General features: G+C 25.0%; 10 protein-coding genes across 10 annotated transcripts; 4 read left to right on the top strand and 6 right to left on the bottom strand. All coding sequences in view use genetic code 12, as the record gives it.

The window, feature by feature from the left end:
* Positions 1-844: 844 nt before the first annotated feature.
* On the bottom strand, positions 845-3,346 carry KGF54_001561 (uncharacterized protein; the record flags this gene model as incomplete). The annotated part of the gene is made up of 1 exon (XM_051761944.1): positions 845-3,346. One exon carries the CDS (start codon positions 3,344-3,346, stop codon positions 845-847), a length of 2,502 nt encoding a protein of 833 aa, XP_051621099.1.
* Positions 3,347-6,562: 3,216 nt separating this feature from the next.
* KGF54_001560 (uncharacterized protein) lies at positions 6,563-7,231 on the bottom strand (the record flags this gene model as incomplete). The annotated part of the gene is made up of 1 exon (XM_051761943.1): positions 6,563-7,231. One exon carries the CDS (start codon positions 7,229-7,231, stop codon positions 6,563-6,565), a length of 669 nt encoding a protein of 222 aa, XP_051621098.1.
* Positions 7,232-8,332: 1,101 nt separating this feature from the next.
* Positions 8,333-9,115, bottom strand: KGF54_001559 (uncharacterized protein; the record flags this gene model as incomplete). The annotated part of the gene is made up of 1 exon (XM_051761941.1): positions 8,333-9,115. The coding sequence occupies one exon, from the start codon at positions 9,113-9,115 to the stop codon at positions 8,333-8,335; it is 783 nt and encodes a 260-aa protein (XP_051621097.1).
* A 776-nt stretch (positions 9,116-9,891) lies between these two features.
* Positions 9,892-10,659, top strand: KGF54_001558 (uncharacterized protein; the record flags this gene model as incomplete). Its single annotated transcript, XM_051761940.1, has 1 exon — positions 9,892-10,659. One exon carries the CDS (start codon positions 9,892-9,894, stop codon positions 10,657-10,659), a length of 768 nt encoding a protein of 255 aa, XP_051621096.1.
* Positions 10,660-12,369: 1,710 nt separating this feature from the next.
* On the top strand, positions 12,370-13,446 carry KGF54_001557 (uncharacterized protein; the record flags this gene model as incomplete). The annotated part of the gene is made up of 1 exon (XM_051761939.1): positions 12,370-13,446. One exon carries the CDS (start codon positions 12,370-12,372, stop codon positions 13,444-13,446), a length of 1,077 nt encoding a protein of 358 aa, XP_051621095.1.
* Positions 13,447-14,034: 588 nt separating this feature from the next.
* KGF54_001556 (uncharacterized protein) lies at positions 14,035-15,708 on the bottom strand (the record flags this gene model as incomplete). The annotated part of the gene is made up of 1 exon (XM_051761938.1): positions 14,035-15,708. One exon carries the CDS (start codon positions 15,706-15,708, stop codon positions 14,035-14,037), a length of 1,674 nt encoding a protein of 557 aa, XP_051621094.1.
* A 753-nt stretch (positions 15,709-16,461) lies between these two features.
* On the top strand, positions 16,462-16,851 carry KGF54_001555 (uncharacterized protein; the record flags this gene model as incomplete). Its single annotated transcript, XM_051761937.1, has 1 exon — positions 16,462-16,851. One exon carries the CDS (start codon positions 16,462-16,464, stop codon positions 16,849-16,851), a length of 390 nt encoding a protein of 129 aa, XP_051621093.1.
* A 74-nt stretch (positions 16,852-16,925) lies between these two features.
* KGF54_001554 (uncharacterized protein) lies at positions 16,926-17,501 on the bottom strand (the record flags this gene model as incomplete). Its single annotated transcript, XM_051761936.1, has 1 exon — positions 16,926-17,501. The coding sequence occupies one exon, from the start codon at positions 17,499-17,501 to the stop codon at positions 16,926-16,928; it is 576 nt and encodes a 191-aa protein (XP_051621092.1).
* A 1,379-nt stretch (positions 17,502-18,880) lies between these two features.
* KGF54_001553 (uncharacterized protein) lies at positions 18,881-19,489 on the top strand (the record flags this gene model as incomplete). Its single annotated transcript, XM_051761935.1, has 1 exon — positions 18,881-19,489. The coding sequence occupies one exon, from the start codon at positions 18,881-18,883 to the stop codon at positions 19,487-19,489; it is 609 nt and encodes a 202-aa protein (XP_051621091.1).
* A 797-nt stretch (positions 19,490-20,286) lies between these two features.
* CEK1 (mitogen-activated serine/threonine-protein kinase) lies at positions 20,287-21,603 on the bottom strand (the record flags this gene model as incomplete). Its single annotated transcript, XM_051761934.1, has 1 exon — positions 20,287-21,603. The coding sequence occupies one exon, from the start codon at positions 21,601-21,603 to the stop codon at positions 20,287-20,289; it is 1,317 nt and encodes a 438-aa protein (XP_051621090.1).
* Positions 21,604-21,702: the final 99 nt, after the last annotated feature.

Below are 21,702 nucleotides of genomic sequence, written 5' to 3'. Positions count from 1 at the left end.
GTACTATTAATTAATCCTAGCATAAAACTTAGTGATAAAGTGCAATTCTGTAAAATTATGATTTTCTCTAAAAAGTATCCTACATCATTTCAAAACAGTCGAAAAATGTATAAATCTTCAATATTAATTTACCAAGTTTTTAAAGATTGGAGCAAAAAAATATTCAATTTATTAAATCACAATTTAGGTCATAATCAAATTTAGTTGCAAAAAGAATATACGTGAAAACAATTTGTAAAAATTATAAACTGTTCCATCATGAGTCTTACTGTTCATCTACTAAGTTGGTAATTCATTATCGACTATTTACTCTTTTTAGAATTTGAATTTAATTCACAAAAATTTGTTAAAATTATGTAAGAAATTGAAAAAAATTTGCAACAATTGCAAACTAAAAAATGCAAAAAAAGAATTATAATTTTCGTAAATCTACGTCAAAAGTAGTCGATAAATTGGTGATAGCCAATAACGTATCAAATTAGTTTATAAACCCACCTGTAAGGAATTTTGTAAAAATTCATCCCAGATAGTTTAGTGGCTAGAATTACCGTTTGTCGCATGGTAGACCAGGGTTCAATTCCCTGTCTGGGAGCTTTAAAGTATTGATAAACCTTTTTTTTCTTTTTCTTTTACGATTTATTATGTTTACTTCTATTTTATATTTCAATCAAATGTTTGCTATCTATAGGTGATGAGAGTTGATTTTTTTAATAATGTAAATTAATTAAGTATATTAAAACCTTTATAAATTATATAATGTGAAAATAGCAAGAAAACCCAAACAAAAACCTTTTCCTATTTTATAACAAAAAAACTGAATAGCCAAAAACCCTGAACCACAAACTTAATTAAAATGATTAGATGACCACCTATTTATAAATTTTTCTAAATTTAAAAATTGATCTAAACAATAATTAATTCTAATAGATTTATTTTCTTTAAATAATTCATCTTTTGAATTCCAACCTAAATGAAAATTTAAAAATACAGTTTTTAAAAAGGATTTAATTAATTTTAAATTATTTTTATTTTTTGTTTTTGTAGATTGAGTATTAATAATTAGTAAAGTAAATAATTTCAATAAAATTTCTTGATTTGATGAAACTATGATTTCTTCCTCATTAGATGAAGAACTTGAACTTGTAGTTGAAGGTGATGGAGATAATGATTTGAAACTTGATAATTGATCAATTATTGGAGTTGTTGGAGCTGATAAAGATAATGGTAAATTATCATTAAATTGTAAACAAATTTTTAAAAATTCATTTATACTAATTGATTCATTATCAAAATTTGATGATTTAAAAATTTCATTTATAAATTCTCTATTAAAAATTTCTTGATTTATGAGTTCTAACAAGATATAAGTATCTAAAATTTTTAAATTTGGGAAAATTATTAAAATTATTGTTAGGAGTAAATAATCTTTTTCAGTAAGTCCAGTTTCACTAATTGATTTTATATATAATAAATGAATAAAATTTGATTTAAATTTTTCTAGATTTATATTTTTATTATTTGATAATATTGGTTTTGATAATATATTATTTAAAATTTTATTAAATTCTATATCTTTATTTTGTTTCATTATCCCACTTATTGAATCTAATTTTTTATTAAATAATTCAAATGAATTTTGTATAGTATGAATTGAATCTTGTGATGAATAATTATTAGATAAAATTTTAATCAAGAATTTAAAATTTAATTCATTGTTAGTTGGTAAATTACAATCCCATGTTAATTTTCTAATATGATTTTTTTCAGTTGTAAATTTTTTATTGAAATTTTTATTATCTAAATCCATTAATGTTGTTAATTCTTTTAACCAAGATTGTTTTAACACTAGTAATTGTTGAAATGATTTAGATCTTGAATCTTGTTGATGTTTTAAAACTGATTCAAAACTAGTTAAATTTTTGTTGAATTCTTTATTATGTTTGGTTTTATCAAATGATGATTTTGGTGGTAAATTGATTGGTCTTGTTTGATCCAAGAAATTTAATTTTTCAGGTGATATTAAATGTAAATCTTCCAAAGATGATTGTGATTTTATAAAAGATGGTAATTTATATATCAAATTTTGATCTCTTGATAATTTTAAAATTTTTGAATTTGATTCACTTCTTTGAGTATAAAAATTTGAAATATTTTGAATAATTTCAGAATCATCATTATTAAAACTTTCTTCTTCTTCTAATATACTATCATCTTGATGTTGTGTATTTAAAGTAGGTAAATTTGTTGTAGATAATTTCCCAGGTAATGGACATGGTCTAATATTATATTTATCATTACTATCACCAATTAATAAATCATTTCTTGATAATATTGTTAAATTTGAATTTGATGATGCATTTGAAGTTGAAGATTTTGATCCATTATAAGTTTGATAAGGTGAAGATTTATAAATTTCATTATGATTTTTAATCATTGGAACATTAAAAATTAAATTATCTAAATCATTACTTAAAATTTCTTCATCATCATCATTTTCTTCATATTTTTTTTTACGTAAAATAGAACGTTCTTTACTTTCTTGTGAACTTAAAAACTTGGATTTTGATCTATTTAAAGTTGGCATGGTTGAAGTTGATTTTGATCTTGTTGTTTTGATAGGTGGTTGTGGTACAACAAATTTATTTTGGTGTTGTAGTTGTTTAACCATAAGTACACTTGTAGTTGATGCAGATTTTAAAGGTTTTGGTTTAATGAAACTATTATTAGGAGATGAATTATTTAATGATATAGTAGAATCATTTCCCATAATTGATGATGAATTTGGATCAAAATTTGAAGTTGATGAAGAAGTCATAGAACTATGTCTTGTATCTATTTGATTTGATCTATTATGATGATTTGTCATTTGTGATGATGAAGAATTTAATACTGGAGTATCAAATTGTGATGATAAAATCAGTGAATGATCATCAGATAATGAAGATTGTAATGACATTAATGAATCTTGTGACATTCTTCTTTTATAATTATTAGGATGTTGTTGTTGTATCAGTGAATATTGTGGATTTGGTAAAGATGAAATAGGAGTTGAAGGTGGTTGTGGTTGTATTGTTTTATTTAAATTTAATGAAGATTTTGAATTAATTTTTTGAATATAATAATCACCTGGTCTTTTTATTGTTTTAATTGTTGACGAAGAAGAAGTTATACTATTTTCATTTAAAGTAGGTAATGAATTCATTGATGCAACTCTTTTTGGTGTAATACAAGGTTTTGATGATGAAGTAGTAGTATTAGTAGTAGGTATTATTGATTGAGATAAAATTTTCCTTTGATTTAATGATATATCATATAAATTTTGATTATTAATTGATACATTTGTCATAATTCAAAATACAAAATATTAATGTATAATGTTTATAAAAAGCGAATGAATATTAGTTAAGTATAATTTGTTTTTTGAACTAGTCAAAATAATAATGCAATAATAATGTGTAGTTGATGGTGTTGTGAAAGTGATGAATTTGAATATGATATATAATCTTATGAAAGTAATTAATGATAATAAGTAAGAAATATGTAACTAATAAATTGAAATGAAATTGAAATGAAGAATTTAGTTCAAAGCAAATATATTAGATAAAGTAATTTGTAAAATGTAATTGTAATGTAAAATGAAATTGAAATTGAAATGAATATGAAATTATGTTGTCAAAATATTTTTAAGCGATTTTATTTAGAAAAAAAAAAAAAAATAAATTATAAATTAAGGTGAAGCAATAAATTAAAAATAATATTACTTTGAGATCTCAATGTAAAAATGAATATTGCTCCAAGGTTTGATATCTTTTTTAGATCTAATTAGTTTTTATCTTTAGACTTCAAGGATAATTAGTTTAAGAAATTTGAATCTAAATTTTCATTCAAAAAAGAAAAGTGATTTGGTTTGATTTTTTTTGTAATAAAAGTTTGGTTGTAAAAATAAGATAACTTAATTAAATTTATTTATGGAAAAAAAAAAAAAAAAATGTGATTATTTCATTATTATTAATTAATCACCTCGAGATTATAATTAAATATAACGATATCTTGTTTCAAGCTTCTTTAGGGATAATAGTATCTAATAGAAAAGATAACCTTGATTGCAATATTAGACTAAATTTTCAGGAACAAATACTACTTATTTTCTTAATTTCTTATATATGATTCAATTATTATACGTATATTAATAAATTGTTAGAAAAGAAAAAAAAGCTGAGCTATGATAAACTTTTAATATCCTAATGTTTTAAAATTTAATCTTCAACACACAATAAAATTTATATAAATTTTTTTCAGGAAGCAAACATTTAAAAATCAAGTAATATTAATCACACAAAGCTCGTTAGATAGATTGTTTAATAATCTCAATGATTATTGCATTGCTATTTATATTTGACTTGTGATTCAACTGAATAAACAAACTAATAAACAAAAAACTCGAGAATTTGTATACAAGTAAGTAACTAATGCAAATGTATTATGTATAAAATCTTATTTTAATGTAAACAAGATATAAACAATAAACAAAGGGATCTTCAAATGAAACTAAAAAACTAATAATTTCCGTCAAAGAATATATTATTATCCAAAGATCCCGATTCAAATTTGAGTATATATTTGATTTCTTATCAAGATTTTATAATTATTGATCTTATTAGTTTGATCGTGCACTTAAAATTATTACAATTAGAATTGTTTGACGTAAATATTTTAATAATAATTATTAATACTATATTTGGTTAATTAATAAAATTTAACAGTATTATTATTATTATTATTATTATTAATGGAATATACAAACTTATTGTTGATAGTATAACAATTTTAATATTTAAGTTAAAACACGTATAAAAATTTATATTGACAGAATTATCAGAGAAACATTTTCATTTAAATAAGTTCCCTCAATTCCTCGAGTTCCTCAAACTCTTCCCGTTTTAATTAATTTTTCTTCGAATAAGATTGAGACAATTTAAAGACATTTATTTGTTTCTCGTATCTATTCAATAATAAGTATCGATTTAAACCATTATAAAAGCAACAAAAATCTTATAATCTATTTATATCTTTACATTTATAAATAATTTTGAAAGGGGGATTTACAAAATTGTTTTAACTGTACTGTATATAAATAAATTAAAACAAATAAAAGATTAAACAAAAGCAAACCTAAATTAGTTAATTATTTAATCAAATTCGATTAAAGATTATATTGTTATATACAGTATTTTGTGTCTAATGTTTTTAAGCCGCACCTAAATTACCTTAATTTAATTTTAATACAGTTTCTAACTATTAATTTTATATTCATTAATATATTGAAACCCGTATACTTTATATAAAAAATGTATTTTACACAATATGGTACAGTAAAATACGGACTTTATGTAGATTTGTAGAATATCTTTTATCAAATTTATTTCATATCGATTTAAAATATTAGTCTTTATTGTCGAAATTATATAATTTTCTCATTTCGCAATAGAATATATTTTCATTTCTCGTAATTTCTGCCAAATAAAATTGAGTCTACTCATTTAATTTTACTACAGCAGTTAATATTTCAATGAATGTGGTAGCTACACGGCTGTTTGAAAATATTATAGTTTCCAAAGAAAAAAACATCAATGTTCCTCATTGTCCAAGCTTTGTTCGAATACTATCTTAGTTTCTTCGTCTTTTAATGCTTGAATTGAAATTTTTTATGACTGAGATATTTAATTGAAACAGAATGATTTGTGTTGTTTATTTTCATTGTAGATTCATTTCGTTCTTACAACAAATAAGTAAAAGTAACCAGAAATAGAAAGTAGAGAGCTTCAAATTACAATTATGATTAGATATATAGATCAAATTATTTGAATTGAATTGAAAGCGTTTAGTTTGTTCAGCAATTTGGTAATTACTTTTTTACTTTTTGTTTGAGTTGTTCGTAAGTTTTGACGTAGTTAAATATATTAATTGATAAGACCATTATGGATCTGTTTAAACGTCTGGTGATAAATATCAGTAAATTAGATGATTTCGTTAGATATTGTATTCAAATTTCTTAGAATGAAAATTCCTACTGTAACAAATTGATTTTGTGTTTTGCTTCATAAATTACATAATTTTACATAGAATCTGATACATTGGTATCATGTTTTATTTTATTAATAAGGTGTATACAAAAGTTTTTGGGTACTTCCAATGATAGCTATGCCTAAATAGAATGTATGACCATAAATTATTTGAATTACATTTATTGAATATACTATACGGATTAATTAAATTCATTGAGCAGTTCAACTTGCTGATGATTTCACTTGGTGTCAAGAAAGAGACGTTGTGATTAAAGTGAATCTGAATGTTGCTGTATTGTTGAAAGAGTTTCATTGAATTGATTGTAAAAAGTAAAAAAAAAAAGGGGGGGTCAAGTAAAGAACATTTGCATCAAGTGAAGTACATTCTAACGGTATTATTATAACGAAACATTACCCGCTGGTAGCAAAACATATTTGGATCAATAATTATTGTCGAAGAAAATAAACCACCTATCTAGTGTCTATATTTTTAAACTCTATATAAATCCCGTTATATATTTGAAAAAATGGAACCAATTAATTAAAATTTGAAGAATTAAATGAAATTCTTCAATAGGTAAATCTTTTTCAAAAATCCAATGTTCAGGTTCATAATGTTTTTTAATTCCATGGTATAAACCTGTTGTAAAACTTTGAATTATTGAATATTTCAAAAAGTTAAAAAAAATTGATTTATTATTTAAATTAAAATTTAATAAAATTAAATATTTAAATGAATATAATTCAATAGTATTATTTATAATTATTAATAAAATTATAAAACTTATAAATAAAATAGTAGATAAATTTTTTTTGGAAAATTGTTGTTGATAAATTGATGTAATATTTGATGATGATAAATTAAAATAAAATAAAATCATAATTGATAAAATTGGAATTAATAAATATCCAAAATATTTTGTACCAATTGATTTATACTTTTTATAACAGTCATGAATCAAATCATTATTTTCAGCAAATATTGATGAAGAAACAATTATTATTATTGGTATAATAAAACAAATTATACTTGAAAATAATTCAACTTTATTTAATGATGTATAGAATATTAAACGTCTTTTAACAACATTATAATAATTTTGAATTGGAATAGTGGGGACTAAACTTGTTCTGAATGTTGTTAAAAATACCTCTATTACTTCCATATTATTATTATTGAAAAATGTAGTTAAAAAATCGTAGTTGATGTGATAAAATTATATAAGGGATATCTTTCTGAAAGTGATATATAAAATTAGTGATGTCCCAAAATCTTTGATCTTGATCAATTGGGGAGTTTGATGATTAGAAATGAAAGTGTATCAAATACAAACAATCTGTTCACATCCGATGTAACTGTAGTTACACATTTTAGCCAAGGTAGTGCACCATTTGACTATTCATTTGGTAAAAAAAACCTTTATATGCAGGAATTTGTATGGGAATATGCACGTATTAATGTAATTAAAGGTGGTATTTTCTGAGTTCTCGTTTAGTAATACATGGGTTGGCCCACTTCATTTACGGCTCGAAAAATTATGCACACAATAGACTTTTTTTGCTAGAGTTTACTTTTTAAAACCCTGTACTTTTAGAAATCCCAACCATCATATGATAATCAATTTAATGATTAAAATGAGATAATGTATAATCTAAACTTTGACTTATAGACTCATTTTAGTCATTTGTTTTTAGTCAAAAACTATAATTACGAAAAATGGCTTTTGTGAAACCGTCATAAGATCTATTATATTATCATACCGTAATCCATCAAAATAGTATTGATTAGAGTTCATTGTTCCGACTGCAATGGGGTTGCACCGCTTATATTTGTAATAGTACCGACATTAGGGGTCAAAATCGTAAAATCTTTTAACCTTTGAATATATCAAAACCGCTTAACTCTTTTATTAAATTTTGCAGCCAGATTTTAGGAATTAAAAATTGTAGAGCAAACTAGAACACAAGGTATGACAATCTACAACTGTTTTTTTTTTGTTTTTTTTTTTTTTGTTTTGATTAGATCATTTCCTATACAGATTCCTAAATTTTTATCCCACCCCAGGCTGACCTTACTCTGTACCCTAATTTTATTCAATTTGTTTCGAAAAATAAAATTTTTTTTATTTAATTTTTAAACTTTTTTTTATTTTTTTTATTTTTTTTATTTTTTTTTTCTTTTTTTTTTTTTTTTCAATTTTTTCAAAATATTTTTTTATAGATTCATATCTGTAATTTTTCACCCAATTATTCAATCTTGTGAAATCTCAATTACAACCATCAGCTCGGTTACTAGTGCAAAAATTTAAAAATTTACCATTTGTTGACCAATCTCTAATTATACAACTTTGTCCATTGTTGACACAAATTGAAACGCATCTATCTTCAGCAGCTGCTAAATCACCAAAACGCATTGTATTATCAGATGACCAACTAACACAACAATTGTTGAAACATCTATTTCTTGGTGACTTTGGAACAAATGAACCAGATTCTGAATTGAGTGAAGATTTCAAATTGTTACAATCCCCACTGTTTGGGACATGTGATCCAGAACATTGTAAATTATCTCTTTTTTGAATTGTTTCAAATCCATCCCTTGAAGCCAATGTTTTTAAATTTTTGAAATACTCAGCATATTCAATTGAAGTAGTTGTGTTTGCCCATAAATCAAATAAAGTTGAATCTGATTTAGCTCTAGTAATGATAGCAGCTGCAATATCACCTTCTAAAAGATCTTGTGTGGTTACACCATTGAATAAAATACTTTCTGCATAAATAACAGCGTCACCAAATTTTTCATCTTGTACTGCTTCTTCATATGATTGGTAAGCATTATAAATTTTAACATAATTATCATATGAATAAATACTAGCATTCAATTGAGCACCATAACCAGGATCAGATTCAACAATTAATGAACCTGAGCTTGAACCATCATTATTGTTGTTGTTAATAACGGTGTTTAATTTTGAAACAATTGAACCTGAAGCAACAACTTGAGTTGTTAAAAATGTACTTAAAGTGAAGATAAATAAATTTGATTTCATTTTAAAAGATAAAATTTGATTTGACTTTTGTTCACGATGTAAATTCTAAAATTTTTCCAAGTCATATAAAATTCAAAGAAAAATAATGCTTATTTAAGATTATTAACACATTCATAAAATTTTTAATAGAAATTTGAAAAATGAAAATTCTACTTTTAATTTTGAGTTCGCAACAAGTTTGAAAAGTAAAGTATGTGATGAAAGCTTCTAGTTGTTATTATTGTGTAATTTTCAGCAGCACAATTGACACATGTTTTAAATTAATGAGTTTTCTAAAATTTAGACTAAATTTATTTTGTGTATTATAATTAATTTTGGTTTGTAAACTTTTGTTTGTAATTTATTTTAAATGCGATTTTGTGTAATCCATGTTTATAGGTTTTTATAACCCAGTATGATAAGAAAGATCAAATTGACAGTTTTCTTTCACTCTTTCAATTGGTCATTACCTTCTTGTATAGACAAATGCACGTGGAGTTGCAAAAGCAAACTAAAATATCACAGTGTTACATTTTAGATATCAAGAATTAAACAATACATTTGTGAGTACAACAATTAATAATAGAAGACTTTTTGAGGCGATTCATAAAAGTTGTGAGTATCTGTTGCAAAGTAAATTAAAAATATTTTCATAAAATTTTAGATAATTTTTCAGATATTGAAAAATATAAGTAACATTTAATATATATTTGGCAAAGGTAATTAAAATTAATAATTTTTTTTAAAAGTTGCAACAAGCGATTTAATTCTCAATATCAAATCTTTATTCAAAAGCAATGTTTTTCAAAAATATCATCTATTCATTAGGATATGCAACTATTGTAACTGCAGTTACAACAGATCAATTTGTATTAGATGTTTCATTAGGAAAGTTTGTCAACAATGTCAAATCTGAGGGATCATTAGTTGTTGATGTTGATCCAGGTTTTGGTGCTCAATTGAATGTTAGTATCTATTCATTTGACAATTATGATACTTTGGTTACTGCTTATGAATCATACGAAAAAGCTATTTCTCAACAAAATTTTGGTGATGCTGTTCTTTTAGCTGAAACTATTGATTTTAATGGTATAAATAATAATCAGATCTTAAATGGTGACATTGCTAATGCTATTATTGCTAGAGCTAAATCAGATATTTCAATATTCGATGTTTGGTCAAACTCTTCTTCAACAGCTGAATTATCAAATTATTTCCAAAATTTAAAATCTTTAGCTTCTTCAGATAAATTCGAATTCATTGCAAAAAGAGATAATTTACAATGTTCAGGATCACATGTTCCAGGTAGTGGAGATTGTCAAGCCCTCGCCAGTGGTTTGCATAACAGCATGGGCAATCAAGTTCCGTATAGTCCAAGATCAACTTGTTACTCTTCATGTTGTGTAAGTTGGTCACTGCCTAGTTCAATGACCAATGGAGATTTATATGGTGCTGTTGCTCGTTGTTTACAAAGTTGTATTTACAATGATCAAAGTTGTGAAATACGTGATTACGATTATTCAGGAAATACTTGTGTCAGTAATCGTGCAACTGGATGTAGTTAATTTTTTCAGAAAATCTACAATATGAAAAACAATAATATTAGACAATTTTTTTTAAAAAAATAAAACATACAAATTAAAAAAAAAAAAAAAAAAATCAAAAAAATACAAAAAAAATTAAAAATTCAATTAAAATAAAGGGTTCAGATGGGTCTACCGGGGTGGGATAAAAATTGTATATGGTCTGTAATGGAAACGATCCAAAAAAACTAGTTAATCATAAACAATGTAATATAAATCTTTTCTCTTTTATCTGATTTTACGACATTAAATCTAGTTTGATTGTTATTTGTCTTGTATATTAAATTATTTCAGATTATGCATTATAGTCACAGATTGTTTCTGGCATTATGATTGGGTTTGAGTTTTAGCGCAATTTTTTTCCAATTTAGATACAACAATTAATGTTAAATTGAATAGGTTCAAGGTGCTTTACCGCACACGGCAACGTTAAGAAGGTTGTGATTAAGGAGTTACTGAACTAAGTTCGATAGGTATTTACATGTTATCGGTTCGTATTGATACTGAAAGCGCAATTTATGTGAAATAATAATTGAATCATAACTAAGAATCGGGTTGGATTTGTTTCAGTTGATAATATTAAGTATTTGAAGAGCATCATTATTGAACTTGGTTACACTTTGTCTGACTCAAAATATGTCGATCTCATACGTTTTATTCTATGTTTTATGTTTATGAAATGATTTGAATCATTTGAAGGTAACAAAATAACTTTTTTTAAAAAGAGAGAGAAATCAAAACTACAAACCGAAGGCTCGTTCTTGAAATGCTAACTTTGATTAAGCAGAAACGCGTATGTTCTGGTTCAATGCAATCCTCTTTTGAGAGTGTTAAAATTAAATGTTAAAAATAGTGTATTGTCTTTCTTAATTTTGTGACTATCATCAAATAAAACCAAATAAAGCTAAAGTTATGAATCTTTTTAAACAAAATCTCCTAACCATTTGGCATGAGGGTATGTATAATTAAAATTAATTAGCCGCATATTGTTAAGTTTATTTAGACAGATTCAATTTAAGTTATCATATACAAATGATTTTAGTTCTTCCAATTGGTGCTAAAATTAAATGTTAAAAATAGTGTATTGTCTTTCTTAATTTTGTGACTATCATCAAATAAAACCAAATAAAGCTAAAGTTATGAATCTTTTTAAACAAAACCTCCTAACCATTTGGCATGAGGGTATGTTTAATTAAAATTAATTAGCCGCGTATTGTTAAGTTTATTCAGACACATTCAATTTAGGTTATCATATACAAATGATTTTAGTTCTTCCAATTGTATATGAGGCACTAATTACATTACCTTACGGCTTTAAATTATAAATTTTTTAATAAATTACAAACAACCAATTGGCAAGATAGTTTGTAGTTCATCAAAAATTTTTTTGCAACATGATTTCATCAATTTTTGAATGAATTTAAAAAAATTTAATAATTTTGAGATATTTGCATAACCTTTCCATGTGAGTTGGAATTTTGATGTCTTTTTTGAATAAATCGCACATATTGTATAACCCACATGGTTGGATTCCAAATTTATTAAACTTACTTTGAGAAAAATCAATTTATGATTGTTTTTTCAAAAATGTTATAAATATACCAAATTTTGTCATTTCTAATTTTTTGTATTTGCAAAGTCTTATAATCAACAATCAACAAATCAATTGTTTAAAACTTTATCAATTCAAAAATGAAATATCCTGGTTCATCAAAAAAGAGTTATACATTGGGTATATTTATTGCATCTGCATTTGCTGTCCTTTTTTTATTTGCTATAATTGGAGGTACTAGTTCATCAAATACAAATGTTGTTAAAAAAGAGGTCATTTCTTCACCTAAATTTGGATTAGACACTTATTCAAGCGGTATTGCCAAGAGAGGTGCTTTGTTCAATGCAGTCATGGTTGCTGGGTCAACTGTATTTTTAGCTTTAATTGATACTGCTAAACAAATAAGAAATACATTTTGTGGTGCTGGTCTTTATCAAGAAGCAGCTACTGGTAATCATCAACCAGCAAGTGTCGTTAGAGTTGAATGTGTTGTTTTTGCTTTTGTTCATGCTTTAGGAAATGGTGCTTATGAGGCAGTCAGAAGTTATGGTCAACAAAGTGGTTGGAGGTGGATGTCTGGATCAGGAGCTGCTCCAGATAAAAGAGATATCTTAATAGAAGCTAATGAATATGGTTATGCTGATATTAGTCATTTAGTTTTACCTAAATTAGATTTTGCTTCCGAATTCAATTTAACTGAAGCCATTCATGGGACTGATGAATTTGGGTTGGTCAGTATTAATGCTTTATTACCACCTAATTCAACACATACAACAATTGCTGACAATACAACTGTTTCAGCATTTTATGGTGGTTATGGTAATCAAAAGGGACGTGTGTTATTGACAACTTTTGACTCAATACATACTGTTATGAATGGATTTGTTGATTATCATTTAAATAGTAAAAGGGAAGGGGAAAATGTTTTTGAAAAAAGAGATTACGAAGTTGATTGGGTTTCATTTAATTTTGATGGTTTTAATGCTGATTTATTAAAACAACATTGGACTGAAATGGACAAAGGTAGTATTATTAATAGTCAAGATGCAATTGAAAACATGGCTTATTCTTTGTTATCATCGACTGGTTATTCAGTTCCTGAAAAAATTTGTGCTGCATGGGGAGAGCTGAATCAACCAGGTCAAAATTCAATCTTATTGGGAGAAAACTACCTCAATTCTTATGGTGGAGTTGACGGTGAATGTAACAATTATTAGTTTTTTCAAGTTTTTTTTTTTGTTTTCTTTCAATTGAAAAGCAATCCTTTTGAGAACAATTAGTTCATTTTCTTAGTTTTTTTATTTTCATTTTTATATTTTCTTATTGGCAAATAACAATATTAAAAGATTTTTATACTGAATTTTAACATTTGTAAGTAAATTTCCTCAAATACTATTACCCGTTTTAATATTAAATTGTTAATTCCAGATTAGAAGTTTACTTAAAACGTAAACAAAAAATTAACTTTAAAAGGTTATATTCCAACACTCCCAACTCTACTTTATTTATTTTTACTATTATATTGAACTTATGTTGTAAATTGAGTTGTTTCATAAATTACCAATTTGCACTACGATAGAGCAAATGCGATTTCACGCACGGCTCCCTGATTGTAACTACTTATGTGATTTGGCTATTAAATCTTTCCACATACTGTATCAAAAGTATATGTATCAATATAATTATGAGAGAACTTAATAGTAAAAATAAATAATCATAAATCAACATAAATAATCTATAAAATAAATAAAGTTAAGGTAATTAAACAAAATATGTCTTCTAATCAATCGTTTTTTTAATTATTTTTAATTATTTCTATCAAATTCAATCCATTCAGTAGTACTCATTTGACTTAATCTACTTAAAGCTCTTGCAAATGCAAATTTTTCTTCATCATTTACAAACATTGATGCCTTTTTAACAATATTTTTATCAAATCCATGTTTTATAACTAATTCATCATTTTCAAAAGAATCAATATCTATATTTTCTAATCTTTTTTTCAGTTTTTTCTCAATTTGAATTTTTTCTTCTTCATTTAATTTATTTCTTTGTGATTTAGCTTCTGATTGTTTTTTATATAATTGATAATTATTTCCATCATTTGATAAATCTTCAGGTTCAACAAATAAATCTTTAAATGGAGCTGCACAAGTAACTGATAATTTACAATGAGAATCATATATGGCATCTAAAAATGTTATAAATCTTCTAACTTGATTTCTTTGATCTATACTTAAATAAGGTATATCAGTTATAATAAATGCATCAAACAGTTCTGCTAATGTTAAATAATCACCTGCTGCCATTGGGGTACCACATAATTGAAAAAATGTAAATTGTGCAACTTTTGGTGGTGAACTTATTGGTACAATTAAATTTCTACCCCATACTTTTAATGAATAGTTCTCAAGCTTTTCACCTTCTGGCAAGTTATGATTATTTTGATTAAAATACTCATACCATTGATTAATATGTTTATTACAATTTGATTGATTTATTTTAGAATTCCATTTTACACCAGGTTTAGGATAATAATAAACTGAACTTATTGGTTTTGGGATTTTTCTATAATCTATTGGTGAATTTAAATAAATAATTCTTGTTTTATATTTTATTAATTTAATACATGGAATAAAACTAACTCTTTGAATTCCATTTAAATATAAATCATCTGGTGCTCTATTACTTGTTGCAAATAATATAACTCCATATTGTGATGACAACAAGAGCATTAATAATCTTCTTAAAAGCATTGCATCAGCTACATCAATTACTTGAAATTCATCAAAACATAATACTGTTGATTGTTTTGCAATTTCTGATGCTAATATTGGTATAACATCAATTTCATCATGATATTCTCCCTTTGAATTTTTAATACGATATTGAATTTTTAATTGATGTAATCTTTTATGTAAATTTTGCATAAATTGATGGAAATGAACTCTTTTTTTAGTTAAATTTTTAGGAATTGTATCATAAAATAAATCCATTAACATCGTTTTACCACATCCAACATCTCCATATAAATAAATTCCTTTATTATTTATTGAATTATATTCTTCATCATTTTCAAAATCCGTTGATTTTATAGTGGGTTGTGTATGATTTTTACCAAAAAATGATGAAAATACCTTGAGTATTGAAAATTTGTTGGTTGATGCTGCTTTTAATTCTTGTATTGTGGGGATTTCTATTTCTGGTGGTTTGTAATGAATTAAATTTTCATGTAATATAGATAATGAACTTATAATTTTTCTTTGATATTGATCCTCTCTTAATTTTCCTTGTTTTACTCTTTCATTATATAATTCTAATGGTGTTATATTTAGTTGTGATTTTTTAGATGTAGTGAATTGTCTTGTGTGACAATAATGTAGCGAGGATCTTAGCGTTGATGATCTTAGCTTTAGTATCGGTATTGACTGTTTAAATAGTATGCTAGATTTGAAATTAGTTAGTCTTGATGTAATCATTTGATAATGCCCTGAAAATGTTAAAATGCTTGTTTAATGCTTTCTTTCAAAGCGTCTATAAGTGAATGTTTTAATGAATTGTGAATGTCTAATAAGTTTATAATACAAATAATATCTAGGTAATAGTCTATATGAAAATCATTGAATGTTTTTAATTTGGGTATTGATATAATAAAATGTAAAAAAAGTCTGGGGTAGATTGTTTCTTTTTTTTTTTACCAAAATTTTGTTTGGATACTTTTTAATTATTATTATGGCTTTTTTTTCTATGATTAAAAAATTATTTATTATTTTGATCATGTAAAGAATCAAAAGAAACTAAGTATTACAAGTGGTGTTATTGATTAATATTAAATGATAGTATGTTGACACTTTACAAATATATATCTTGTTGCAAAATTTAGTCTTTACGTTAATCTGCAATCTGAAGTAGGTGAAGTTTAATTCTCAAGATCGTAATTAGATTCAATTTCATACAAATAGTTCACAAATTAGTAACTAAAAAATCCTAACAAAAAAAGGACTTCAAAACTTCACATCAATTGAGCTATGATTTGGGTTGTTCGTGATCATCTCTAAAATTCTTCTGTAAATACTACAAAATTTTGTTCCTCTCAATTTCTTATTGAAGTTGTTTCATTGAAAAGTAATCAAAAAAATCAAATCGAAAAAAAAGAATTCACGATAAAAAATTACATCATATATTTACAACCAATTTAACATAATCCTCAATCACATCCACAACAAATAAATATGTCAGCATCAGTATCACCCGAACTCCACAATCTACTGGAAATAACAACAAAACCTCATTCATTCAAACAAAACCCCAACAGAAAACCAATAGGTAATAGAAGATATAAACCAAGTAGACAATTAATATCAGATGAAATAAAATATATTCAATCAAAAACAAATTTACCAATAGATAAACCAACTTATTTATCAGTTACTTCACCACCAAGTTTAAAACCTAAAAAACATTATTGTGATATTACTGGTTTAAAGGGTAATTATAAAAATCCTTCAAATCAATTAAGATTTTATAATGTTGAAATTTATCAAGAAGTTATTAAAAATATTCAACCTGGTGTTGATCAAGCTTATTTAAGTTTAAGAGGTGCTAATGTCGTATTGAAATAGTTTACAATAATTACATATTTAATTTACTTTAATTTAATGAATGACGAATTGATTATTACCTTCTATATATTTCACTACTTTTTCATAAAATTCTCAACTAAACTTCTAACACCATTATCAAACTTAGGTGAATTTAATAAATCATCATCATCATTATCTTCTCCATTTATGTTACTTTCTATACCTTTAAAATTCTTAAATGGATTACAAATAATTCTTAAATATAATTTATAAATATTTTTTATAAAATTATTTAACAGTTCTTGATTTATACTAATCCCCTGATCAACACCAACAATGATTTTTAATCCATTATTAGATTCGTACCCATACACTATTACTTGTTCTTGAATAAACAATAGTAATACACCACTTTGATTTGTACCTTTTTGTTGTTGTTGTTGTTGTTGTTGTTGTTGTTGTTGTTGTTCTCTTAATAATAACGATGTAGGTGATGAAAATATGTCAACTGCCATATGACTAAAGAAATTGAATTTTAAAAATTTATTTATACTTGATGCTGATGTTGTTTGTGTTGATTTATCATTCGGATCTTTAGTTGTGGTTGATCCTGGTATGAATGATTGTATATATAGTGGTTTATCATTTCTTGATATTAGTGATACAAATTGAATTGGATTTTTAGACATTTTGGAAGATTCAAACTGTAATTCTTTGAATTGAATGCTGTCTATGATAAATTATTTATTATGGTGTAATAATTAAGTTTTTTATGTTCTGTATAAATTGTACTAATTGTATGAAAAGTATGCGATATCAGAATACAAAAAATTGGAGAGCCTGTTAAGATCAAAATTTTAATATAAATTGCCCAAAACGACCACCTTACAGTAGAGCTAGCAAAAAAAGTCTCATATTAATTACATTTACTTTCTTTCAAAGAATAAAATGATGTAAGTTTTAGTTTTAGTTACTTAATATTGAAAATTTAAGCTGTTTTGTCAAGTGTGCTATTTTAGGACCTTTTTTAGATTTTTGTTCTAGTTTGACACAGATTTATTTTTTTCTGATTTTGGGTAATGAAATCAGAATTTGTTTACGAAAATTAACGTATCTACTCCTACAATTGAAAGAGTCAGGCTTTATTTACTAGATCTAAGGAAATGTTGAGTTACTGATCTTCCTACAACAACTTTTACAAGCTCTTTGTTATACGTATCTCTCTCTGACTAGGAAAATAAGGATCAAAAAAGTTCAGAATATTAATAAAAGTTACAAAAAAGTATTCAATATAATAGAAATTATACGAGGTGCCTGAAATTTTTAATGATTTAATAAAATGTTTATAACCTCGAGAAAATAGGATGTAACGGGATATTTTTATTCACAATTTTTTTATTTTTTCAATTGTCTCGGGCTTGATATTAAAGATATAATACAATCCTTATCTTCCTGAAAAACAATACTTGGAGCTTTGTTTATTATATATAGATACTTTTGAAATACATTCAAGGCTTGGGATTCTTATATGTGTAAATACTAAGCCTTTTTTCTTTAAATATTCAATTGAAACTTTTTAATTAAGGATCAATTTTCAATCTTTAAAGATATAGAAACTCTAAACAAACGTTTAATTTCGAATTATAGAATGTCATATACAGATAATTAATCTGTACATCAAAATAATAAACTATTCTCAAAATAATAATATTAATATAATAATTAAATATCATCATATTAAAATCAACAAAATTATATAATATAAATCAAAAGAATATAAAATTAAATTAAATAGAAAAGAAAAAAAAAAAATCTCAAAATCAAAATCTAAATTTTTTTAGAAAATCTCCTTTCGATATTTTTACAACTACTTTTCTTTTCAACTAAAACTTTACTTATCTGTTTAGGTTTAATTCATTCACTATCAAATAATTAATTAACAAGATTCATTAAGATTACAAATTAAATTTAACATTCGCTAATAAATAAATAAATAATAATTATTTTAAAATCAAAAGATACCCGAAATTTTTAATAAAACAAAAATACTCACAACAATTACTTCAAAATGGCTATATTTAGATCAAAGTCTTCAAATAAAACACCACAACAAGGTAATATAGATATAAAAATAACATCAAAAGATCAAGAACATTATAAAGTTCATACAGCTAATGTTCATGATCCAATATTAACTGCAGTTAATGAAGAACAACCATTTGAACAAGCTGCTCATAGACCAGATGGTGATAGAAGACCTTCTTATTTAAGTAATGATTCAAATGATTTAAAAGATATTTTTGGTCAACCTATTAAAAATTATGATATGAGTAATCCAACAAGAAATAGAAATGAAAGACCTTTAGATACTATTCGAGGATTTGAATATGCTATAACTGGTGATGTAACTTATAGAGATCAATTAGAAAGTAATAGATTAGGTTGGGGTTTTCATGAAGATTTCCCTTATTATAATTTAAATGGTCAATCAAGAAATCAACAAGATTATAATAATAATAACGGAGGAATTGGAGAAATTGGTAATAGTGGTAGACCAATTATAAATTTTGATGAACAACCTGTTTATCAAGCTGGTAATTATAGTGCAAGTTCTTTACAAGCTGATGGTGGTAAAAAACAAAAAAAGAAAAAAGGATTATTTGGTAGAAAGAAATAAATAATTTTTGATAATTTATAAAGATATGATTTATTTGGGTATATTTTCATGACTTTCATTTCTGGTTTTTTTTGATTCTTTACTTTCTTTTATTTAGTACTTTTTGATTTTTGTTGTATAGTTTTTTTATAATTGATATATTTTTGTCTTTTGAATTTGTTTCATTGCTTATACTCTATTCATTCTTTTCAATTTACTTTATTAAATTGTACTGCCTCGAATGGAAATTGATTGATATTCCTGTATATTATTTAAATTTTTCTTTTTTGATCTTTGCTATTGTTTCAAATTATGAACAAAAACTTGGGGTAAAAATTGATCTAGCAAAATCAATTCCATTATCTCTAGTATACGTCTTTAAATAAATACAGTTATTAAAAATCATATCAGTTAATGACTACTTCCAAACAAGTATTCAGTCGTTAACTGATGAATAAAAACTCTTTTGCAAAAAGAATTGAAGCTAATAATAAAAAATAATCAGGCTGTGATTTTATACGCGCACCGCGTCAAGATTTTTGTACTAAAAACTAAATTTTAAGCCGCACCGGCTGATTTGCATACGAAAATTTCAATAAGAGAATCCATACATTTGTGAATGAAACAATTTGATAATACCTTTTGCTTTTAACTTTTAATTACCTAAATATACAATAATGTACATCTATAAACCGTCAATTTATCTTCTATCTAAGCTCCATAATCCTTTTAATAATGTTTAAACCTCCAACTTGCAATCAAACTTATGTTACTTTTTCTCAACCTAATTAAAATCTCAATGTTTGATCAAAATTTAACTAAAGTGGTTTCATTATTTCATTATATAACATTGTTTTCAATTCTTCAATAGATAAATCATCTTTTCTTTTATCAAAATCAAAAAAATCATTTGGAATTTTTTCACTTACGGGTTCATCATTTGGATCATGATATAATTTTAAATAAGGATGATTTAAAGCATTTTCAACTGTTATTCTTTTTGTTGGATTAAAAATTAATAAATTTTCCAACAAGTCTAAAGCTAATGGATTAATTTCTTTTGGTGAGGGTAAATTCTTATTAAAAATTTCTTGAAATGGAATTTTTTTACAAAATGGTAATGATCTAATATATTCTCTTGCTCTTTTTGATTTAATTTGATAATAATCTTCCATATTTGGTGTTCCTAAAACTTCCATAATTAACCATAATTGATTATGATAATCTCTACCAGGAAATAATGGTTTTCCCAGTAACATTTCTGCTAAAATACATCCTACAGACCAAACATCAATTGCAGTAGTATATTCTTGGAAAGTTAACATAATTTCAGGGGCTCTATACCATCTAGTTGCAACATATTCAGTCATAAATCCAAAATTATCTTCCAGTGAAGCAATACTTCTAGCTAATCCAAAATCACAAATTTTTAAATCACAATTTGAATTTAATAATAAGTTCAGTGGTTTTAAATCTCTATGTAAAATATTAGCAGAATGCATAGTTTTTAAAGCTCTTAAAGTTTGATAAATAAAATATTGTATATGATCATCAGTTAATGTTTGAGTTCTAATAACTCGATGTAAATCAGTTTCCATTAATTCTTGAATTAAATATATTTCATTGAAAGTTTCAAATGATTGTGGTCTTTGTATTGCTAATATTGATATAATATTTTCATGATTAAAATGTTTTAATAATTTTAATTCTCTTAATGTTCTTAAACATAACATTGATCTTTCAAATGGTTCTATTTTTTTAATTGCTACTTTTTGATTTGATGGTTTATGGATCGCAGAACATACTACTCCATATGCTCCTTCTCCTACTATTTCTAGGATTTGATAATGATCAGATACATTGAAAGAAACTTGTCTTTGTGGTGGCTGTTGTTGCTGTTGCTGCTGTTGTGTTGGTGCTTGTTGCTGTTGCTGTTGTTGTTGAGGATGAGGTTGCGGCACTGGTGGCTGACCTTGAACTTGATTTGGATGAGGTTGTTGATATGGAGCTTGTTGTTGGTGTTGAGGAGGATAAGGTTGTGGTTGTGAAAAAGGTGGTTGTGTATTTTGTTGTTGATAATTTGGTGGAGGAGGTTGATGTTGTTGTGGATGTTGATATTGATGATCAACGTTCATTATATATATGTATATTTCTATTGTCTAATTTGGTGGAAAATTGATATAAATTTTTAAAGTATAGTCTGATATATTGTTTGTGGTTGTCAATTATTCAAA

This window comes from Candida jiufengensis (assembly GCF_024610255.1).
Source record: "Candida jiufengensis strain CBS 10846 chromosome Unknown scaffold5, whole genome shotgun sequence".
In the NCBI taxonomy this organism is placed as follows: Eukaryota; Fungi; Ascomycota; class Pichiomycetes; order Serinales; family Debaryomycetaceae; genus Lodderomyces; species Lodderomyces jiufengensis.
The sequence above is the reverse complement of the archived record's forward strand: the minus strand, read 5'-3'. Positions and strand labels throughout refer to the sequence as shown.